The sequence below is a fragment of the Pyrus communis genome, chromosome 13 (assembly GCF_963583255.1).
Source record: "Pyrus communis chromosome 13, drPyrComm1.1, whole genome shotgun sequence".
Lineage (NCBI taxonomy): Eukaryota > Viridiplantae > Streptophyta > Magnoliopsida > Rosales > Rosaceae > Pyrus > Pyrus communis.
This window is the reverse complement of record NC_084815.1, coordinates 551,967-570,006: the sequence shown is the minus strand read 5'-3', so window position 1 is coordinate 570,006 and position 18,040 is coordinate 551,967. Positions and strand designations below refer to the sequence as shown.

Genomic DNA, 18,040 nt, shown 5'->3' with positions numbered 1-18,040 from the left:
AAATATAAACATTCCCAATAAACAAGATATAAATTTTGATAAAATAAAATACAATAAAATAAACAAGATACAAATAATAATTCACAAGATCCCGTTTCTTACTTAAACAAGTGTTGGCTGCTAAAACCTAAAAAGGGTGAAAACACACTTCAATTCAACAATGTGGGACTGAAGCAAATAGGCAACAAGATCTGCCAATGACATGGTTAACTAGTTTTGGAAAAAACGTCGCTCACTATAACGTTTACTGGTGCGAAAAATTAACTACGTCGTTCCTACCGCGTTCTATACAGCTCTCTACGTATTCCGTCAAGGAGGCAGTTCAAGTTAGTGTGACCTACATCAACAGTTATAGAATAGTGAATACAATCTAAGCCAACTTCAAGTAGCAGATGCCATAGTCAATAGGATACTCTGTGCCAGTCACTGCCACTTAAGAAAACCTAATCGATCTGTGCTCTCCACGACATTCTCGTCTGTAGAATCTGATCCACTTCCCACAGTTTCATCTGAACTCTCGCTTGGAAGGAGCTGTATGCGGTCAGCATGCTCGATGAGCCAATTAGGGACTTCAGGAGATGCTGCCCATTCTGCTAGAGCTTGGCGGGTTGATTCGTGTGTGAAATCATCCCACTCTTTCTTTGTGAACTTCTTTCGGTTCTGCACCTTGTGGAAGGTTGAATAGTACTCCTGTTGATTAGGTGCCCTGGAGGATGGGGTCATGACACCTGCAACAAACCGAGACAAATAACAAAAATTAAAGCGTCAAACTGCAGTTCAGAACCTTTCACAAATGTGAAAGACTTATATGAAGCACTCAGCGAAACAACAAAGATGGTATATCGACTGAGTTTTTTTCTGAATAACCACAACAAATAATCAACCAAACTCTTTGTTGAAGCATATAAAAAAATAACTACTGAGTAGTTGAAACAAGAAATCAGTCAAAATATGTATAAACGTAACAGCAAATACAATAAAAATACCTTTAACAGGAGAGTCAGACCAAGCAGATAGACTCCTTCGGCTGTTCCAACTCTTTTCTTGTGGGCTAGACCTGCTAAGAAATTCTGGACGACTTTGCCTACCCTTGACCTGGTTTCCCTTCTGCAGCCAAAGACTCCCACTCCCAGCACCCGACCGATGACTGCATGTAATGATAGTAATATGTTTTAATGTGACAAAACCCTTTATTAATGATCAGGACACATCATTCTTGGACCACTAATTTTTAACTTCCAAATACAAAACCTATCCAGAAATCTAAACTTATTTGAAGAAAAATATAGCTCCACACAAAAAGTTAAAAAAATATTTCTGCTAAAATGCATTCAGTTCTGTAATGCCAAGAAAGTACGCAGGTAAAGAATGTATGACTTACGATTTGAGATGCCGTTTCAGAGAAGTAATGAACTTGCAGATAATCCAGTAAGAAACCAAAGCGCCCATTGCTAAAGGAGTATCGAGTGTGCTCTGAGAAATAATGAAGAGTGGAAAAGGCTTATATTAATAACAGATGAAAAAATGAAAAGAATCGATAACACAATATTTTGGCAATTACATTCAATTTATAAAACTAACTTTAACAAAAGACTAGAATAACCAATTCAGTCGTGAATATCAAGAACAGCCAAAAGGAATGCAAGAGAACACCTGCAAGATGGAGGTGGTTCCAATGATACGCATAGCCCACTTGACAAATTGTGCTATACCAACATCTACTGTCCCATCATTTGAGACAACAAACTTCCTCACAATCCAGTACCCTAATGCAGCTCCCGCAAGGATAATTCCCACTAGTAAAAATATAGAGACCTGGCAGAAAAACACGACATGGTAAGAAGCCAAGACAATACAGTGATCCAAAAAGAAAGCATCAGAAGCAGACAATTTGCCTAGATATTTATGAGAATTTTGCGAATATAAGATTGAGGGAACCAATACTTACTGGGTTATGCATCTCCTCACTTAGCCCAAAATTCAAAAGAATTGAATTTACCATCAGTGAAAACTGATGAACAAGGAAAGATCCTGCTCCAAGCTGTCAAAGGTATACAAATTGTAAGATTTACTAGTACTATAAATTAAATGAGGTTAATAAACTCTGAAGCAACAGTAAAATTCAAGACACCAAGAGTTACCACAGATCCATATATGGTAAGATAGAGGACATTTTTCCTTCCAGTTGGCAACAGCTTCATTCCCTAAAAGATTAAAGAAAACAATAATACAAAACATTATCTACAAAGTTGCAAGCTAAAAACTGCAGGTGAAAGATAATTATCACAAAACCCTGTAACTACAATTCTTTTTAGAGATCTGAAACTCAAACTACCCAAAGAAAACCTAAGAGCATGCAAACAAAACATAAATACATAGGAATCACACAAAAAAGTACCTGGAAGAGAATGATTATAATGACCAGAAATACTCCTATAATCATTGAACTGCTATAATAAAAAGGTACCCAACTGCTGACAATTGGTGCCAACAATAGAAATGTGAATCCCAATGCCAGACACACAAGGCGCCATCTCTGAAAATCTGCATAGACATAATTAAAATATTTACTGAAGCCTGAAAATTGTAGCATAAGCAATTAAAGGCAGCCATACATTATTTTATTTTTGACAGACCTTCTTCAACAGTTATGGTGACAGAGCCAGGTATTTTGCCAATGAACTTGAGATCAACATATTTTTCATCATAAGGCGACATGACAGAGCTCCATAACCCTTTCTGAAGATTTTTCCAATCATCCTCTTCGCACTGACATAATCCAAGCGTATTATTCCTGTACAAAATTCAAGAGTCAGAGAAAGCAATCCACAGAAAAAAGGTGTGCGCGCGACTAGAGAAATGAGTAAGGGAAAGAGCAATAGAGAGAGGGAGGGAGGGAGGGGTAGGCATACAGTGCACTCATAACTCAATCAGAATAAATAAAACACAATTATCCAAAAAAAACAAAATGCTTGTACAGTAAAGATGAGACATTTCACTCACCTATGAAAACAAACTTGAATTTTGCTATGCAACCTCTCTGGGATTACAAGAGATGTAGACAAAGTGATCTTAAGTGAACTTGCATAACTCCCAAGTTTTAACCTTGATACCCCAGAAACTCGTGCCCGTTCACAAAATAAAACATCTTTAGAACCAGGCACAACTGAGAGCTCAGAAAGAGGCGCCGGGATGACTTCTAGTACTGGGTTTTCAATATCAACACCTGTGATTTCAATATTGCTAAAGGTTAGTTTCAAATATACAACAAACCAGCGAAACGAAAGAGAAATTCGAACTCTTTAAATCCCTAAAAATACAATGGACATACTGTTTAGCTATAGCAGATTAAAAACTCAAAATCATAGCGACAGCGACCGGTAAGGTGCAATATACGTTATCACATCAAACCCAAGAGGGTATCACGCTAACCTAGAATATTGAAACTTTCCACTTTTAAGGCCGAAAAATCGACACTTTTGAAACCCTAACCGGCTAAGAGCTTGACACTTCACTCAAGCAATACAGCAACCCAAATAAACCCTAAAGAGGCATAACGAAACCCTAACCCTCTATCTGCCTTACAAGAAATAACAAAAGTGGAGACCAAAACGTAATAATTTTCACAGCAAATAAATGCAGAGCAAGTCAAAGCTCAAGTTTTTCTCTATTAAAATGGAAATAAGTAAACAACCCACATAATCAAACATCAAAATTTCATTGATTTTCCTCAAATTTTCTCGGAAACCAAACAGACGGCAATAGGCCCATAAACACCGAACACAATTGAAGGCAGGAAGGAAACGAATGGGAGCGACGATAGAGAGATAGATACCTTTGAGGTCGGTGGCAGGTGAGAGGGTCGGAAGAGAGAGACAGAAAGCGAAGAGGAGGAGCAGAGTGGCGGAGGAGGGAGAAGAGCCCATTGCTTCGCACACTCATTACTCTCTCTCTCTCTGATCCCCGATATAAAAAGTACAGAAGATTTTCCACGTTCTGAAGAGACGTTTTCTTAACGAGGCAGTAAAAGCATCGAAGTTTGAGCCTTGAAGAAAAGGGCTTGGATCTTGTCTGGCCCAAATTCATGGTTACCATTGGGCTTTTCTTATACTAAATTTGTCTACATAAACCCAATAATTCTTCTCGTTTGGTATCTTAAATCTTAATTGAGATAGATGATGCAAAGCATTACCTTATACGTAAAGGAAAAGACAACAATTGTAAAATTGTGACGTGTTTTCGACGTATTTTTATTGCAAACAATAATTATTTTAAGTACTGATTTGATACTGAGGTGTTTTAATAAAAAAACAGGTATAAAAAAAGCTAAGAGTTTTTTTGTGTTTGGTAAACATTCAACTTCAGTTTTTTTTCACTGTTTTTTTATGAAAAAAAAGCTAAAAGTTCAAAGCAGCAAAAGATAGCTTTGAAAAACCGACTTTTTTTGCTTCCACAGCTTCTGCGCAAACCTAATTTGCAAAAGGCGCTGAGCCCTTTAATGAAACTTTAAAACACCCAAAATGACCTTAAACAATTAAATAATTACACATAATACCAATTGGAAAACGTCACCAACTTCAACTAGGAGGTCGTCCTCGTCAATCCTGCCGCAACGCCCTCCACTCCCAGCTTCAACAATCACCATTATTGACCTTAAATTCCATACCATAGGATGTTGTTTCTGCTTCTATCCTTCCTCCCATCTCTTGTTTGTCCTCTCTCACTCCCATGCTGACAAAATTGCGCCGAGAAATACCACCATCTTTTTCGGCGAGGACCAGATTCGGTTTTGGCATCGTAGATTGCACCGCTTACAGGCGACTGATCTTCGTATTTCTGTAAATTAGGAGAGCCTAGATTGCTCAGACAGACACCAAAACTCAATTATTCCAAATACCCAAAATTAAATACACAAAACTATTTCGTATGATCAAATTCACACCATATAGTTTCAAAAAGAAAAAATGATTAATCCCTGAAGAAGAAAGAAACCAACATCCTTGAACGTTGGCTCTGCCCGACGTATATAAGGAGAAGACGGAGCAAAAATAAATAAAAACTGAGAAAATTGAAGTTGTGGGGGAGACTTCTAGAGAGATGTTTTTGGTTTTTGCACTCTCCAATATAAAAACTGAGAAAATTATTGCTTACAACTGCTTTGTGGAGATTATTCTTTTCTATGAATATTGACTCAAAACTTTGCACTTTCCAATATAAAAGCAACTGCTTTAATTAAAGCTTGCACTCTTTTGAATTTTATCCCTCCCCTCGACAAATCCTGACTTTGCCACTGTTCACAGGAGTCTTGTATAAAGACATACAGCATCCTCTTTATAAAGTATTTTTAACAAGTTTTATTCAAGAGTACAGACTCCTTATTAGTACAAGAAATAAAAAGTAGGAAAAAAAACGACGGATTACCGAAGACGAACTCGTTTTTAATGTTAAAAGAATGTGACTTAAAAAATAAATATGGGAAAATTTGAAAAAAAGAAAAAAGAAAAAAAAGGGGATATTTGCAAAAGTCATCGGATATTCACATGTTCAGCGACAGCGAAAAAAAAACTAGCTGAAAGAGTGCAGGACTTCTTCCCTTCCTCTCCTTCCAAATTCCAAATGGTGTTGTAATTTCACACCCTCATAAAATTCAGCTCTGTGAATTCAGCTGAATGGGAACGCTCACCGGCTGCACTTTCAGCACCCTCGATTTCAACTTCACCCTCAAAACCCGCCAAATTCCGGGACTGCCATCGCCCAAGAAATCCAGGAGGAAGAGTTCTTCATGCTTCTTATGCAGCAGAGCGAGTGTAAATACCCAGAGAATTTGTTGGGTTCCGCGTAGGAATTTTGGTAGGCTTAGATGTTATAGTTCTAGCGATAATGGTGACGGTGACGGAGAGAGTAGCAGCAGCGGCAGTGGGAGTAGTAGTAATAAGTCAACCGACTCCACGACGGTGACGACGACGGAAGTAGACGAAGATAAAACGCGCACGAACGACTATGACTCTGAACCTCCATCGGTTTCTTCCAGGGTACATTGCTCAACTTTGTTACATGTGTTCTTGCTTATATCCATTTGGGTTTTTGCATTAGCTGTTGAATTCGCATTGGCTTGTTCTTCTCTTAATTTTGTTACCTTATAGCGTTTGGTTATCAAGTTTGAATTTTTAATGAAGAAATTTCTATAGGAATTAAAATTCGGTTTTGGGTTCTGCAAAAATAGGAGTATAAGGTTCTATATTTGTTGAATTTTCCAGTTTAGTCAGTGGGTTTTTATTTTGCGGAATTCGAGATTGATGACGGTATGACATTGATAATAGTCGTAACGAAAAATGGTATCAACCCAATTGTGGGTTTAGTTTTGCATCACTCTAGGGTGCCTTTGAGTTCATTTTCTGTGTTAGTGTCTTTGTTGGATTGTTTTAAGAATTGTTGTTGGAGAAATTTCCTTTTTGTTTTCTACATATATATGTGGAGGTGGAGCCCCATCTGGACTTCCAACAGTTTAGATAGACAGAATCTAGTTAGCTTCAACCATTGAATGTCACCAACGGTTGGGAGCTCAGTTTCAAGGACTGACTGCAGTGCATGAATCGGTGAAAGACACAATGAATGGCCCTTGAATTACGCACACACATGCTGACACATAATATATATGTATGTGTGTGTGTGTGTGTGTGTGTGTGTGTGTGTGTGTGTGTGTGTGTGTGTGTATTTACCTTGAATGCTCATGTAAGAATATAGGTTACAGATAACCGTTGGGGCTAATCTTCTACATATGCTCTATTCATAGTAATTGTGAGGGAACTGATTATCAATGCAGATATTTGCATATGTACTGATAAAATTAATTCTAAGCGGCCAAGCGGTGTACATCTAACTTAGTACAATAACACTGTCTCTAATAGCTTGATGTGTCAATATGTCCTTCAGCCGCCAACTATATCACCACTTGGGCCTGCGTACAATAATTTCCAAGTTGACTCTTTTAAACTGATGGAACTCCTTGGGCCCGAGAAGGTTGATCCTGCTGATGTAAAGCTGATTAAGGAAGCACTTTTTGGTTATTCGACCTTTTGGGTGACCAAAGAGGAGCCTTTTGGAGACCTCGGTGAGGGCGTTCTTTTCCTTGGGAATTTGAGGGGAAAGAGAGAAGAGGTATTTGCCAAATTCCAACGCCTACTGGCTGAGGTCACGGGTAACAAGTACAACCTTTTTATGGTGGAGGAACCCAATGCAGAAGATCTAGATCCACGTGGTGGTCCACGTGTTAGCTTTGGCTTGCTGCGGAAAGAGGTCTCAGAACCAGGGCCAACCACACTTTGGCAATATGTAATTGCTTTCTTGTTATTCCTTCTAACAATTGGATCATCTGTGGAGTTAGGAATTGCATCTCAGGTACCGTACGCCAACTTACTTCTACTTATAAATATATTTCGTGATGTTATAAATGGGTCTATCAACAATTGATTTCTTTCTCATTTTTAGATTAACTACTTAATATCGCATTTTATCAACAGATAAATAAACTTCCGCCAGAGGTGGTGAAATACTTCACAGACCCAAATGCCGTTGACCCACCAGATATGGAGTTGCTATCCCCGTTTGTAGATTCCGCTTTGCCCTTAGCATATGGTGTTCTGGGGGTTTTGTTGTTTCATGTGAGTGAGATGTCTTGCTGTTTCATGTGTTTTGGTTCAAACTTAAAAATGTATTGTTCCATGCTATATACATGGATACAATATATTTTGGCTTTAGCACTATGCTCTTTCGTTTCCATCAAGTGAAATCTTTAACCCCATGCACATGTAAGAGAGAGCTGATTAATTGTAATGTTTATTTACATTGTTATGTATAATGTGTGATTTGATGCTTGCAAATAAATGAACATGCTTATATGTGAGGGGCATGCTTGTGAATAAAATGAACTAGATGCTCAATTTTGTCAGTTTCAAGTGAGTGTATATGATGACTAGCATAAGTGTTGTCTGAAAATTATGTCAATTTCTTTTTCAAAAAAATTCTGTCAATTTAACCTTCTCCAAATTATTTTTTGAGTTTTGACAAATTAGTCCATATTCTGTAAATTGTGATCTTCTATTTGAATTTTACTTTTGTTCTTATTTGAATATGATTATGATGGAGTCAATTGCATGCAGGAAGTTGGGCATTTTTTGGCTGCTTTCCCAAACAAAGTAAAACTTAGCATTCCTTTCTTCATTCCTAATATTACTCTTGGTAGCTTTGGCGCCATCACTCAGGTACCTCTAATTATCCAAGTATAGCACTTTGAAACATGTCCGTTTAAGAGACTTGTCTACATTGTTTAGTATACGATCTGAGTAGGAGTGAGTCATTCCTGAATGAATAATGTAAATTTGATCTTTGTAATCTATTTCTTCCCCCTGCCACTCCCCATCCTACACACGAAGTTACATATTTTATTTAGGGGTGTGTTATCCACACACCCCTTGATAATTTCTGTCCGTTGATCTTCTTCAATTCATCCGATCCGACGGCCAAAAATTAAAAAGGTGTGTGAGAAGTAAAATGGGATGTGTGGATATCACACTCCTTTATTTAAGATAGAGTGGTGGCTTATTCTATTCTGACTTTTTAATTTCTCCCATATTTTATGTTTGAATAAGTTAGGACTTTTATATTTGTGTGATGGTTGTAGCTATAGGTATGTTGTATTTGATGCAGTAGTTTGACCTAGATACCTTTGCTCGAATTAGGTATATGTGCGCCTAGACCCTCTTATCTTTCTTGTTTTGTACTTAAAGGTGATTCAGAGAATTTCTTCTCATCGGTCACTGGTTTTGTAGTTTAAATCCATTCTCCCTGATCGGAGCACAAAAGTCGACATATCACTGGCGGGTCCTTTTGCTGGTGCTGCGTTGTCATTGTCAATGTTTGCTGTTGGCCTGCTGCTCTCATCTAATCCCAATGCCACAGGAGAGTTGGTGCAGGTTCCAAGCACGCTGTTTCAAGGTTCTTTGCTTCTTGGACTCATCAGTAGAGCCACTCTTGGTTATGCGTATGTCCTTCCCTTGCCTCTGTAGCACTGTTAAACTGACCACCTTGTTTGTATGTGAGCTAAGAGACATCTATTGCAGTTTCAACTTTCACGTCATATATTCGTATTGACATGTTACCATCCTAAACATGCAGATCAATGCATGCTGCGACTGTTCCAATTCATCCTCTTTTGATTGCTGGCTGGTACTATTTCTGGACTAGTTGCTTAATAATTTCATTGCAATGCATAACGTACTCATGAATCAAGTTTAACATTGCAGGTGTGGGTTGACAACAACAGCTTTTAATATGCTTCCAGTGGGCTGTCTTGATGGTGGAAGAGCTGTGCAGGTGAATTTGCAAAATTGTGCACAGAAATTCTCTCTCTGTTTTCTTTTTATAATGATTTCGTCAAATCTTTTATTTAATTTGTTTTAGTTGTTTTTTCCTTTGAAGTTGCCTAAGGTAGACATTCAGCAGTGATGATAGCTGGATTCTAATGTGGCATATGGTATATCTCTGGTATTGTAGGGCGCTTTTGGAAAAAATGCACTAGTTGCCTTTGGCTTGACGACATACACCATGCTTGGATTGGGGGTGGTATGCCTAACTTTTACGACTTAAAAATAACGTGCTAGTGTTTTGCTTCAAACATTAAGTTGCTTGCATTAGGTTTTTCATGTGTTCCAATATCATCTCTATAACGACAGTTGTTCCAACTTCCTAGGTTCGTTAAGTTTGATTCCTTTTTTTTTTTTTTTTTTTTTTCCCCTTTTCCTTTCAGCTTGGCGGACCTCTGTCACTTCCATGGGGACTCTACGTGCTCATATGCCAGGTTTGCAAATAAGAATTTATAAATTGTGGTTTCATGCTTCCAAAAATCCTCCTTCTGCTACCGGAAAAGGATAAAAAAAACCTCCATCTCATGGCATTTTTTGATTATGTAAATGTTCAGAGGACTCCCGAGAAACCGTGTCTGAATGATGTAACAGAGGTTGGAACGTGGAGGAAAACAATTGTTACAGCGGCCGTGTTCCTTGTTGTACTCACACTTCTTCCTGTATGGGATGAGCTTGCCGAGGAGCTAGGTATAGGTCTTGTAAGCACATTTTGATGCATCATACGAGACAGCCGATTTTTTGTTCGAGTCATTTCGATAGTGATCCAATAGCCATAAAGTTTGCGAATGCAATACGCATTCGATCTAGTAAAATTCCATTTTTTCACTCTTTTTCGTATTTGATAGTTCTGATGTGCTAGTATTGTAAAGATATGAATACAGAACAACTGTGAAAGTGAAAATATTACAATCTAGTTAGTGGAAAATGTGGGTTTTCATGTTTCTTGCAATCTGGAAACAACGAAAAGTGTGGGAGCACGCACGCCTGCCTAATCGGGCAGGTGCGACGTCGCATTACAGGCCCGTAGGGGCGAGTACCTTTGCAAGGCTCGCGTAAGCCACGGGCCAAAAACAACCACCCCTGTTAATACGTTTTTTGAATTAAACAGCTAATTAACTTGATCATCGGAATAATAGTTCACACAACGAACACTGATATTTAGCCATTCTAATCAGAAGACACTTTACCATATGATTAATGTTTCCACACCGTTAGTTATTTTTAGCCATTTTAAGATAAGCAAATGACTTTCATGCACTTGTTTCTCTCTTAGCAAATCTTTTTATTTTTGGTGTTTGGATCAAATGGAGTAAAGAATAATCACGGGACAAAAATAAGGAGAGATGTATATGAGGAGAAAAAATGTGTGCAAAAGTCATTTCACTTTTAGATGTGTTCATATGCTATATTCTCTCACAAAGATTTCAGGGTTCACAATAATGCAGACCCTCCAAATTTCTAGTGGTTTTAAGAACGCATCTCTTTGTTCCCAAAACCCAAAAAAAAAAAAAAAAAAAAAAAAAACAACTACTACGCTTCTCAAACTTTTAGTTTCTCACATTGACCTTGATGTTTGAAATCATATGCATTTATGCTTTATGGTTACTCGAATATTTGTTCCTTCGTGAAATTGACAACTTTTGGACATATATGAAAGGTGTAAAATCTTACTCTTGGACATATATGGCGAATTGGGAAAAAAAAAAGAGAGAGTGTAGTTTGACTATAACGATCGATATAGATGATAGCAAGCGAATTTTGAAGAGTTTGCATGAAAAATATAGAAAGTTTAGATATGTAAAATAAGGAAGAGAAAATTCTAAACTAATATCGATTATTGGCGAACAAGAGGGGAACTCGACTCTCTTCCTCATCATCTTCATCATCTTGGGATGGCCTTGAAAGCTGAAGAGGCTCCATGAAGCTCTGTGAAGATGGCGCCGCATCGATGTCCAAGTTCGAGGTCAAGCTGCTCATGTTGATTAGGTTAGTGGAGGTGGAGGTGTTGTTGGAGTAAGCAGGCTGTAGCATTAGTGCCATGTTCTGTTGCTGCTGCTGCGAGGTGATTTGGAGAGCATTTGCAAATGCAAACCTGCTGTTTATCAGCTGAGTTTGCACCGTTGCTAGCTCGGCTTGCAAAGATGCAACCTGCACGATATTCATGTCACAACAGTTAAACTATATATCATATCAGTTAGCCATACGTATACGTTTCAATGAGTGTATATGTGTGTATGGTTTGACTGTTTTGCCGGTGATTTGCATCTTAACTGGAGCCTTCCGGTCATGATAACTCACGTCATCTTCATGAACGTTAAAGTAAACTTGTTTTCTTATCGATACGTCATTCATATGACAAATCTCGAGTGTAACAATAAATACAATTTATTGATACGTCACCACATAAAAGTAATTGCCGATTAAGACCTTTAAAACGATTCTTTTACGTATTTTCCTAACCACTACATACATTTATTAGCTATTTAAAAAGGAAAACTAGTGAAAAAAACTTGAAAACTTTGAGTTTTAACTATAAAGACAAAATAAAAGGTAAAGTGAATAGTACCAGGATTGACTTTTTAGTGTAAAAATGTGATTTTTTGTTAAAATGAACAGTATCGCGGACTTTTCCTTAAAACTCCCTATTTAAAACTGTGTATTTCTTTTCTCAATTTTACATCTTGAAAACTGATGTGCTCCATTATTATTAGATTGATTTTCCTTTACTTGCTTGCAAAAAGATCTCCTCCTTCACAAGAATTAATAGGCCAATAATTTCCATGACGGCAACAGATTAGAGAGAGATAATTTGTACGTGTAGAGATAATGGATGAATAAACATGTTAATATACGAGTTAATGAAACCTGTTGTTGCAAAGCAAGTACGGTGGAGACACAACCGTAAACGGGGTCGGAGAGCCTAGCTTGAGCCTCGTAGGTGATGGTAACGGCAGCGTCATGCCGGCGGTTCAAGGGAATGTGCAACAAAAGCTTCGACACATTACTCGCCCCAAACACCTTGTGCACCGCGGCAAAGCGTGCAGCTCCTTGGTCTGAACCGAAATGGGGTGCGAATATGCACCCACTTATGCACTTTCTCCTCAAAAACTTGCACGCCCCACATGGAGCTGCACCACTACCTGAACCTACTACATTACTAGTTGTTGTTGTCGTTCTGACTGCCGCCTCCATCGAAGCGCGCTTTCCTCCCCCTCTGCTGGATGTGCCCTTCCTTCGGCCCTCAGACGTGCCATGATCTCCTTGTACTGGCTGATCAGCCATCAAGTAATTAATGGAAATAATATTGGAAGGACTAGCTAATTAACAAGTTGGGCTATAGGTGTGTAGGAAGGTATAAATTAAGGGTAATTTAATTAGAGATTTAATAAGTTTTTTTTTTTTTTTTTTTTTTTTTTGGTTTTTTGGGGGGGGGGGGGGGGGGGGTGGTGGGTGGTTTGGGGGGTGAGAGAACAAAAGAGAAGGGTGGTGAGTTTGGTGCTTGTAAGGAAACTGCCGGAGCTAGCAGTGCACGTTTGTCTCGTGAAATAGTTGGCAACCTGAATGTGCTAAGCCTTTTTTTCTTTCTGAGAGAGAGAGAGAGAGAGAGAGAGAGAGAGAGAGACGTTATGGTTGGTGAAGTTGATGGATATTGAGTGAGTGAGTGAGTGGGTGAAATGTGAGTGTGGTAGCTGCATGGTGTGTCTGAGGTCCGCGTGCAAAGGCCAGGGAGTAATACGTGAAAGTAGTTTTTATTAACATAGCCTGTGAAACATATCAACCATTTCATTTACTTTTGTTTATAACGCATCAAATGACGTAAAAATTTCAGTTAGTTTTATGAGAAGAGTTTGTTAATTTATTTAGTTTTATGAGAAGAGTTTGTTAATTTATAATATTAAAATCTTAATTAGTTTTATGAAAAGTGGTTTTGTTAATTTATCCTATTAATGGTGTTAGTTTTAATTATACTAGTATAAAAATGGTAAATGACACTTGTATGGAACTTGTGGAAGGTTGTCTTCGATCATGGATAGGCAGGCACAAGATTTGTATTGCCCGTAGCGTGTGGGATGCGGAAAAGCTCAAAGTGCATGCACTAGTACAAAAAACACTTTGCGCGACGCAGGTCCTTCGTCGCGCAAAGTCAAAAACCGTCGCGCAAAACTTAGCTCAACGCACCTTCGTCGCGCACTAACCGTCGCGGCAAGGCAGTGACAGAAGGGGTTTGCGCCACGAAGATTCCCCCTACGTGGCGCAAAGTGGCTTTGCGCGACGTAGAAGGATGCGTCGCGCAAAGTGGCTTAGCGCGACGTAGGGGGATGCGTCGCGCAAAGTGGCTTCGCGCGACGTAGTAATACGTCGCTCAAAGTGTCTTTGCGCGACGCATCCTCTACGTCGCGCAAACACTTTGTGCGACGAAGATTCTACATACGTCGCGCCAACCTCTTTGCACGACGCACGCTTTTACGTTGCGCGAAGTGGCTTAGCGCGACGTAGGGGGATGCGTCGCGCAGAGTGGCTTCGCGCGACGTAGTAATACGTCGCTCAAAGTGTCTTTGAGCGACGCATCCCCTACGTCGCGCAAACACTTTGTGCGACGAAGATTCTACATACGTCGCGCCAACCTCTTTGCGCGACGCACGCTTTTACGTTGCGCGAAGTGGCTTTGCGCGACGTATGGTCGTGCGTCGCGCAAAGCCACTTTGGGTGACGTAGAGTCTTGTGTCGCGCAAAGAGGTTGGCGCGACGAAGATTCTACCTACGTCGCGCAAACCTCTTTTTTTTGTTTTGGTCAAAAAAAATATTTTTTTAATTTTTAATAAATATCTTAATTAAACTCTAAACGATAATTAATTAACCAATGAAAAGTATTTAGTTATAAATATATGAAAATATACATACAAAATGTCCAAACAAAAAAATAAGAAAAAACTACAAGTAGTCTTTTAGGTTTGATACATCAAGCTACTAGGTATCGGTAGGGCAAAGTGGCTCAGAAGTCGAAGGTGTAGGAAGATCAGGTACTGGTAGTGAGATTTGGAGGCCGGACATCTGTATGGCTCGTACAAGGTCTCTCATGTGTCCGGCATAGGCCTTCACCTGCTCGCCCTGGGCCTTAATCTGCTCGCCCTGGGCCCTCATCTGCTTGTCCCGGGCCCTCATTTGCTCACTCTGGACCGCAAGTTGACCCTTTAGGGTTGTCACTTCCTCCTTCAATGCACTGACCTCTCCTGTGTTTGATTTGGAAGAAGAGGCACCCGTCTCACGAACTCGCGCTTTTCCCATACCCCGAACAACTTTGCCAGGACGACGACCGAAGTTTTGATCCATGACATTAGTCAGGATCTGAAAACCTGCATCCTCGGGTATCGTGGCGTCCTCGATCAAGGTCTCCGGGGGAAGTTGTGATGTTGCTTCTTGGAGAACAGTAGTGCGCTGTTCCACCATAGCATCCTGTAATAATAAAGGAAAAAACATATAATGTTTAATAACATAATATAAATAATATTTGAACGATTCATACATATAAGAATAATAACAATTACATATACTTACATGAAGCTGCTTAGCTATCTCATCACCAGGTCGAACGTAAACGTCCTCGAACATGTCGATCTCTGGGAACTTAGAACCCTCCTGAAGAAACAAACATTAAGAAAATTTTATTAATAAATAATAATAAATAAATTGTATAAAATTTCAAAATTAATATACTTTTACCTGACGTCGTGCCTCAATCCTATACGAAAAGGGCTTCGAACCAGAATGGTGGAGAAGTGTCTTTGAGTCCCGAGCTATCTTGCCAGCAATAGATTTCTTCTGTTAAACACACAATATACATGTTAGTGCGATTATTTAAAATAAATTAATAAAGGAAGCTTAAAAAAATAACTAAAACAATAATAAATTATTATTAAAATATTATGTACATACCACAAATTTTGGGTCCGTAAAATGTTTGCAGAGCCACTCCCAATCCTCCGGCCGATCCTGCAGCTCGGTTGGGCAACCATGTAGGCGAGCAAACTCCGGATCATCCCATCGCTTAAAATGCGTGTGAAGATAGTTCTTCCAATGTTTGTACCGATTTGCTAAGGTATCCTCTAAGTAGGCCATGACCTCAGGGGATATGTCGTCAAGATCAAAATTGGCCTACGAATATGAAAAATAATAAAATAATAGTAAGAAATTTAATAATATTTGATGGGAAACGCATTGTACGAAACTAGTTTCAAAGATCCAACCGTCAAACTTATTTGTATATACTTCGAGATCGCAAACACCAAAAATCGCAAAAAACAAACATGCAGAAATCAAGTAACGGGACAAACCTTTTCGACGGCTATAAATGAAAAATCATGATTTAACGGTTATTTTAACTCCGATTTTGATGATTTTTTTACAGCTACACTCCTTGATCCTATATGAATACAATAAACTAATTCGATCGTCAATTTAAAATATTTACACAAGTGAATACTACAAAATCTTATGTTATACTTAATGAAAGTATAAATAAACTCCAAGTGTTAGTGAATATAATGTTTTGATCGGATACACATTGTACGAAACTAGTTTCAATGATCCAACCGTCAAACTTGTTTGCATATGCTTCAAGATCACATACGCCAAAAATTGCAAAAAACAAACATGCAGAGATCAAGTAACGGGACAAACCTTTTCGACGGCTATAAATGAAAAAGCATGATTTAACGGTTATTTTAACTCCGATTTTGATGATTTTTTACAGCTACACTCTTTGATCCTATATGAATACAATAAACTAATTCGATTGCCAATTTAAAATATTTACACAAGTGAATACTACAAAATCTTATGTTATACTTAATGAAAGTATAAATAAACTCCAAGTGTTAGTGAATATAATGTTTTGATCGGATACACATTGTACGAAACTAGTTTCAATGATCCAACCGTCAAACTTGTTTGCATATGCTTCAAGATCACATACGCCAAAAATTGCAAAAAACAAACATGCAGAGATCAAGTAACGGGACAAACCTTTTCGACGGCTATAAATGAAAAATCACGATTTAACGGTTATTTTAACTCTGATTTTGATGATTTTTTACAGTTACACTCTTTAACCCTATATAAATACAATGAACTAATTCGATTATCAATTTAAAACATTTACATAAGTGGATACCACAAAAGAAAAAGGCAATGCAAGAAAAAACCCCAAAAAAAAAAAAAAAAAAAACTTTGCGCAACGAAGGTGCCTCTACGTCGCGCAAAACGCTTTGCGCAACGCAGTTGTACCTACGTCGCGCAAAGTTTTTTTTTTTTTTTTTTTTTTTTTTGCCCCTTTTGCTTATGAGTACAAAATAAATAAATGAAAATGTACTTAGTAAATACATATACCATTGATTTTGATGGGAAACGCATTGTAAGAAATTAGTTTCAACGATCTAACTGTCAAACTTGTTTGTATATACAACGATCCAAGAACCCCCTCACCAAAAAAAAAAAAAAAAAAAAACTTTGCGCGACATAGTTATACCTACGTCGGTCAAACTTTGTTTTTCTTTCTTTTTTTTAACCTTGTTGCGTATGAGTACAAAATAAATAAATGAAAATGTACTTAGTAAATACATATACTATTGATTTTGATGAGAAACGCATTGTACAAAATTAGTGTCAACGATCCAACCATCAAACTTGTTTGTTTATATTTTGAGATCACATACGCCAAAAATCGCAAAAAAACAAACATTCAGAGTTCAAGTAACGGGACAAAACTTTTCGACGGTTATAAATGAAAAATAACGATTTAATGGTTATTTTAACTCTAGTTTTGATGATTTTTTACAGTTACACTCTTTAACTCTATATGAATACAATGAACGAATTCCATCATCAATTTAAAACATTTACACAAGTGGGTACCACAAGAGAAAAAGGCAATGCAAGAAAAAACCCCCCAAAAAAAAAAAAAAAAAAAGACTATGCACGACGCAAGTGCACGTACGTCGCGCAAAGTTGGAAGAAAAATGGTAAAGTATTTTTTATTTGGCGCCAAGATCTTGCGCAACGTTTGTGTGTTGTGCAAAAGGCCTTTGCGCAACAATTCTTTGCGCGACGTTAGCTTTCGTCGCGCAAAGATGTTTTACGCGACGTAGAAACTTGTACGTCGCGCAAAGCTGTTTTGCGCGACGCAGTATAACGTCGCGCAAAGAATAGTCGCGCAAAGGCCTTTTGCGCGACGTTTTGTGTTTTGTGTCGCGCAAAACTACTTTGCGCGACGAAATTTGCTGCGTCGCGCAAGATTCCGTCGCGCAAACATGTTTTTCTACTAGTGATGGTGCACATGTCATGCATAATCTTTTACCTGTAGTTAATAACAAAATTAATAGAGAAATACTGAGCAAGATGTTTATGTTTTAATGAAGAAAACATGCACTTGTATTAAGTCTGATATGGTGAAAACATAACATGTCAGTATGTTCTGTTGATAATATATGTGACACTGGTCATCCTTAAATTTTTATGGTCAAAGCAAAAGGTTAAAAAATGACACATTCTATATTAAATGAAAAATGTTACAGATTTTATTTCTTTCTATGTGGTTTTTTTTTTTTTTTTTTAAGCTTTAA

At 38.1% G+C, this 18,040-nt stretch overlaps 4 protein-coding genes across 4 annotated transcripts; 1 reads left to right on the top strand and 3 right to left on the bottom strand.

The window, feature by feature from the left end:
- Nucleotides 1–54: 54 nt before the first annotated feature.
- On the bottom strand, nt 55–3,991 carry LOC137712579 (uncharacterized). Its single transcript, XM_068451674.1, has 10 exons — nt 3,836–3,991; nt 3,004–3,226; nt 2,637–2,794; nt 2,399–2,544; nt 2,142–2,204; nt 1,949–2,041; nt 1,654–1,815; nt 1,382–1,473; nt 987–1,147; nt 55–728 (listed from the first exon to the last, which is right to left on the bottom strand). The coding sequence occupies exons 1-10, from the start codon at nt 3,924–3,926 to the stop codon at nt 424–426; spliced, it is 1,494 nt and encodes a 497-aa protein (XP_068307775.1). The 5' UTR covers nt 3,927–3,991; the 3' UTR covers nt 55–423.
- A 1,512-nt stretch (nt 3,992–5,503) lies between these two features.
- On the top strand, nt 5,504–10,361 carry LOC137713551 (probable zinc metalloprotease EGY1, chloroplastic). The gene is made up of 10 exons (XM_068452861.1): nt 5,504–6,032; nt 6,934–7,398; nt 7,521–7,661; nt 8,160–8,261; nt 8,829–9,040; nt 9,175–9,225; nt 9,303–9,372; nt 9,553–9,621; nt 9,806–9,856; nt 9,977–10,361. Exons 1-10 carry the CDS (start codon nt 5,670–5,672, stop codon nt 10,133–10,135), a joined length of 1,683 nt encoding a protein of 560 aa, XP_068308962.1. The 5' UTR covers nt 5,504–5,669; the 3' UTR covers nt 10,136–10,361.
- Nucleotides 10,362–11,246: 885 nt separating this feature from the next.
- On the bottom strand, nt 11,247–12,704 carry LOC137712074 (LOB domain-containing protein 20-like). The gene is made up of 2 exons (XM_068451220.1): nt 12,288–12,704; nt 11,247–11,570 (listed from the first exon to the last, which is right to left on the bottom strand). The coding sequence occupies exons 1-2, from the start codon at nt 12,702–12,704 to the stop codon at nt 11,247–11,249; spliced, it is 741 nt and encodes a 246-aa protein (XP_068307321.1).
- Nucleotides 12,705–14,272: 1,568 nt separating this feature from the next.
- Nucleotides 14,273–15,554, bottom strand: LOC137711891 (uncharacterized). Its single transcript, XM_068451048.1, has 4 exons — nt 15,357–15,554; nt 15,144–15,242; nt 14,979–15,059; nt 14,273–14,876 (listed from the first exon to the last, which is right to left on the bottom strand). Exons 1-4 carry the CDS (start codon nt 15,537–15,539, stop codon nt 14,391–14,393), a joined length of 849 nt encoding a protein of 282 aa, XP_068307149.1. The 5' UTR covers nt 15,540–15,554; the 3' UTR covers nt 14,273–14,390.
- Nucleotides 15,555–18,040: the final 2,486 nt, after the last annotated feature.

Coding starts and splice junctions, on each gene's coding strand:
- LOC137712579 (XM_068451674.1), bottom strand. CDS start 3,926: ATGGGCTCTTCTCCCTCCTCCGCCACTCTGCTCCTCCTCTTCGCTTTC. Junction 2,205..2,398: donor TTATAATCATTCTCTTCCAG/GTACTTTTTTGT, acceptor TTAATCTTTTAG/GGAATGAAGCTGTTGCCAAC. Junction 1,148..1,381: donor CTGAAACGGCATCTCAAATC/GTAAGTCATACA, acceptor CATTACATGCAG/TCATCGGTCGGGTGCTGGGA.
- LOC137713551 (XM_068452861.1), top strand. CDS start 5,670: ATGGGAACGCTCACCGGCTGCACTTTCAGCACCCTCGATTTCAACTTC. Junction 7,399..7,520: donor AGTTAGGAATTGCATCTCAG/GTACCGTACGCC, acceptor TTTTATCAACAG/ATAAATAAACTTCCGCCAGA. Junction 7,662..8,159: donor TGGGGGTTTTGTTGTTTCAT/GTGAGTGAGATG, acceptor AATTGCATGCAG/GAAGTTGGGCATTTTTTGGC.
- LOC137712074 (XM_068451220.1), bottom strand. CDS start 12,704: ATGGCTGATCAGCCAGTACAAGGAGATCATGGCACGTCTGAGGGCCGA. Junction 11,571..12,287: donor TACTTGCTTTGCAACAACAG/GTTTCATTAACT, acceptor AATATCGTGCAG/GTTGCATCTTTGCAAGCCGA.
- LOC137711891 (XM_068451048.1), bottom strand. CDS start 15,539: ATGGCCTACTTAGAGGATACCTTAGCAAATCGGTACAAACATTGGAAG. Junction 15,060..15,143: donor GGATTGAGGCACGACGTCAG/GTAAAAGTATAT, acceptor TTGTTTCTTCAG/GAGGGTTCTAAGTTCCCAGA. Junction 14,877..14,978: donor AGATAGCTAAGCAGCTTCAT/GTAAGTATATGT, acceptor TTATTATTACAG/GATGCTATGGTGGAACAGCG.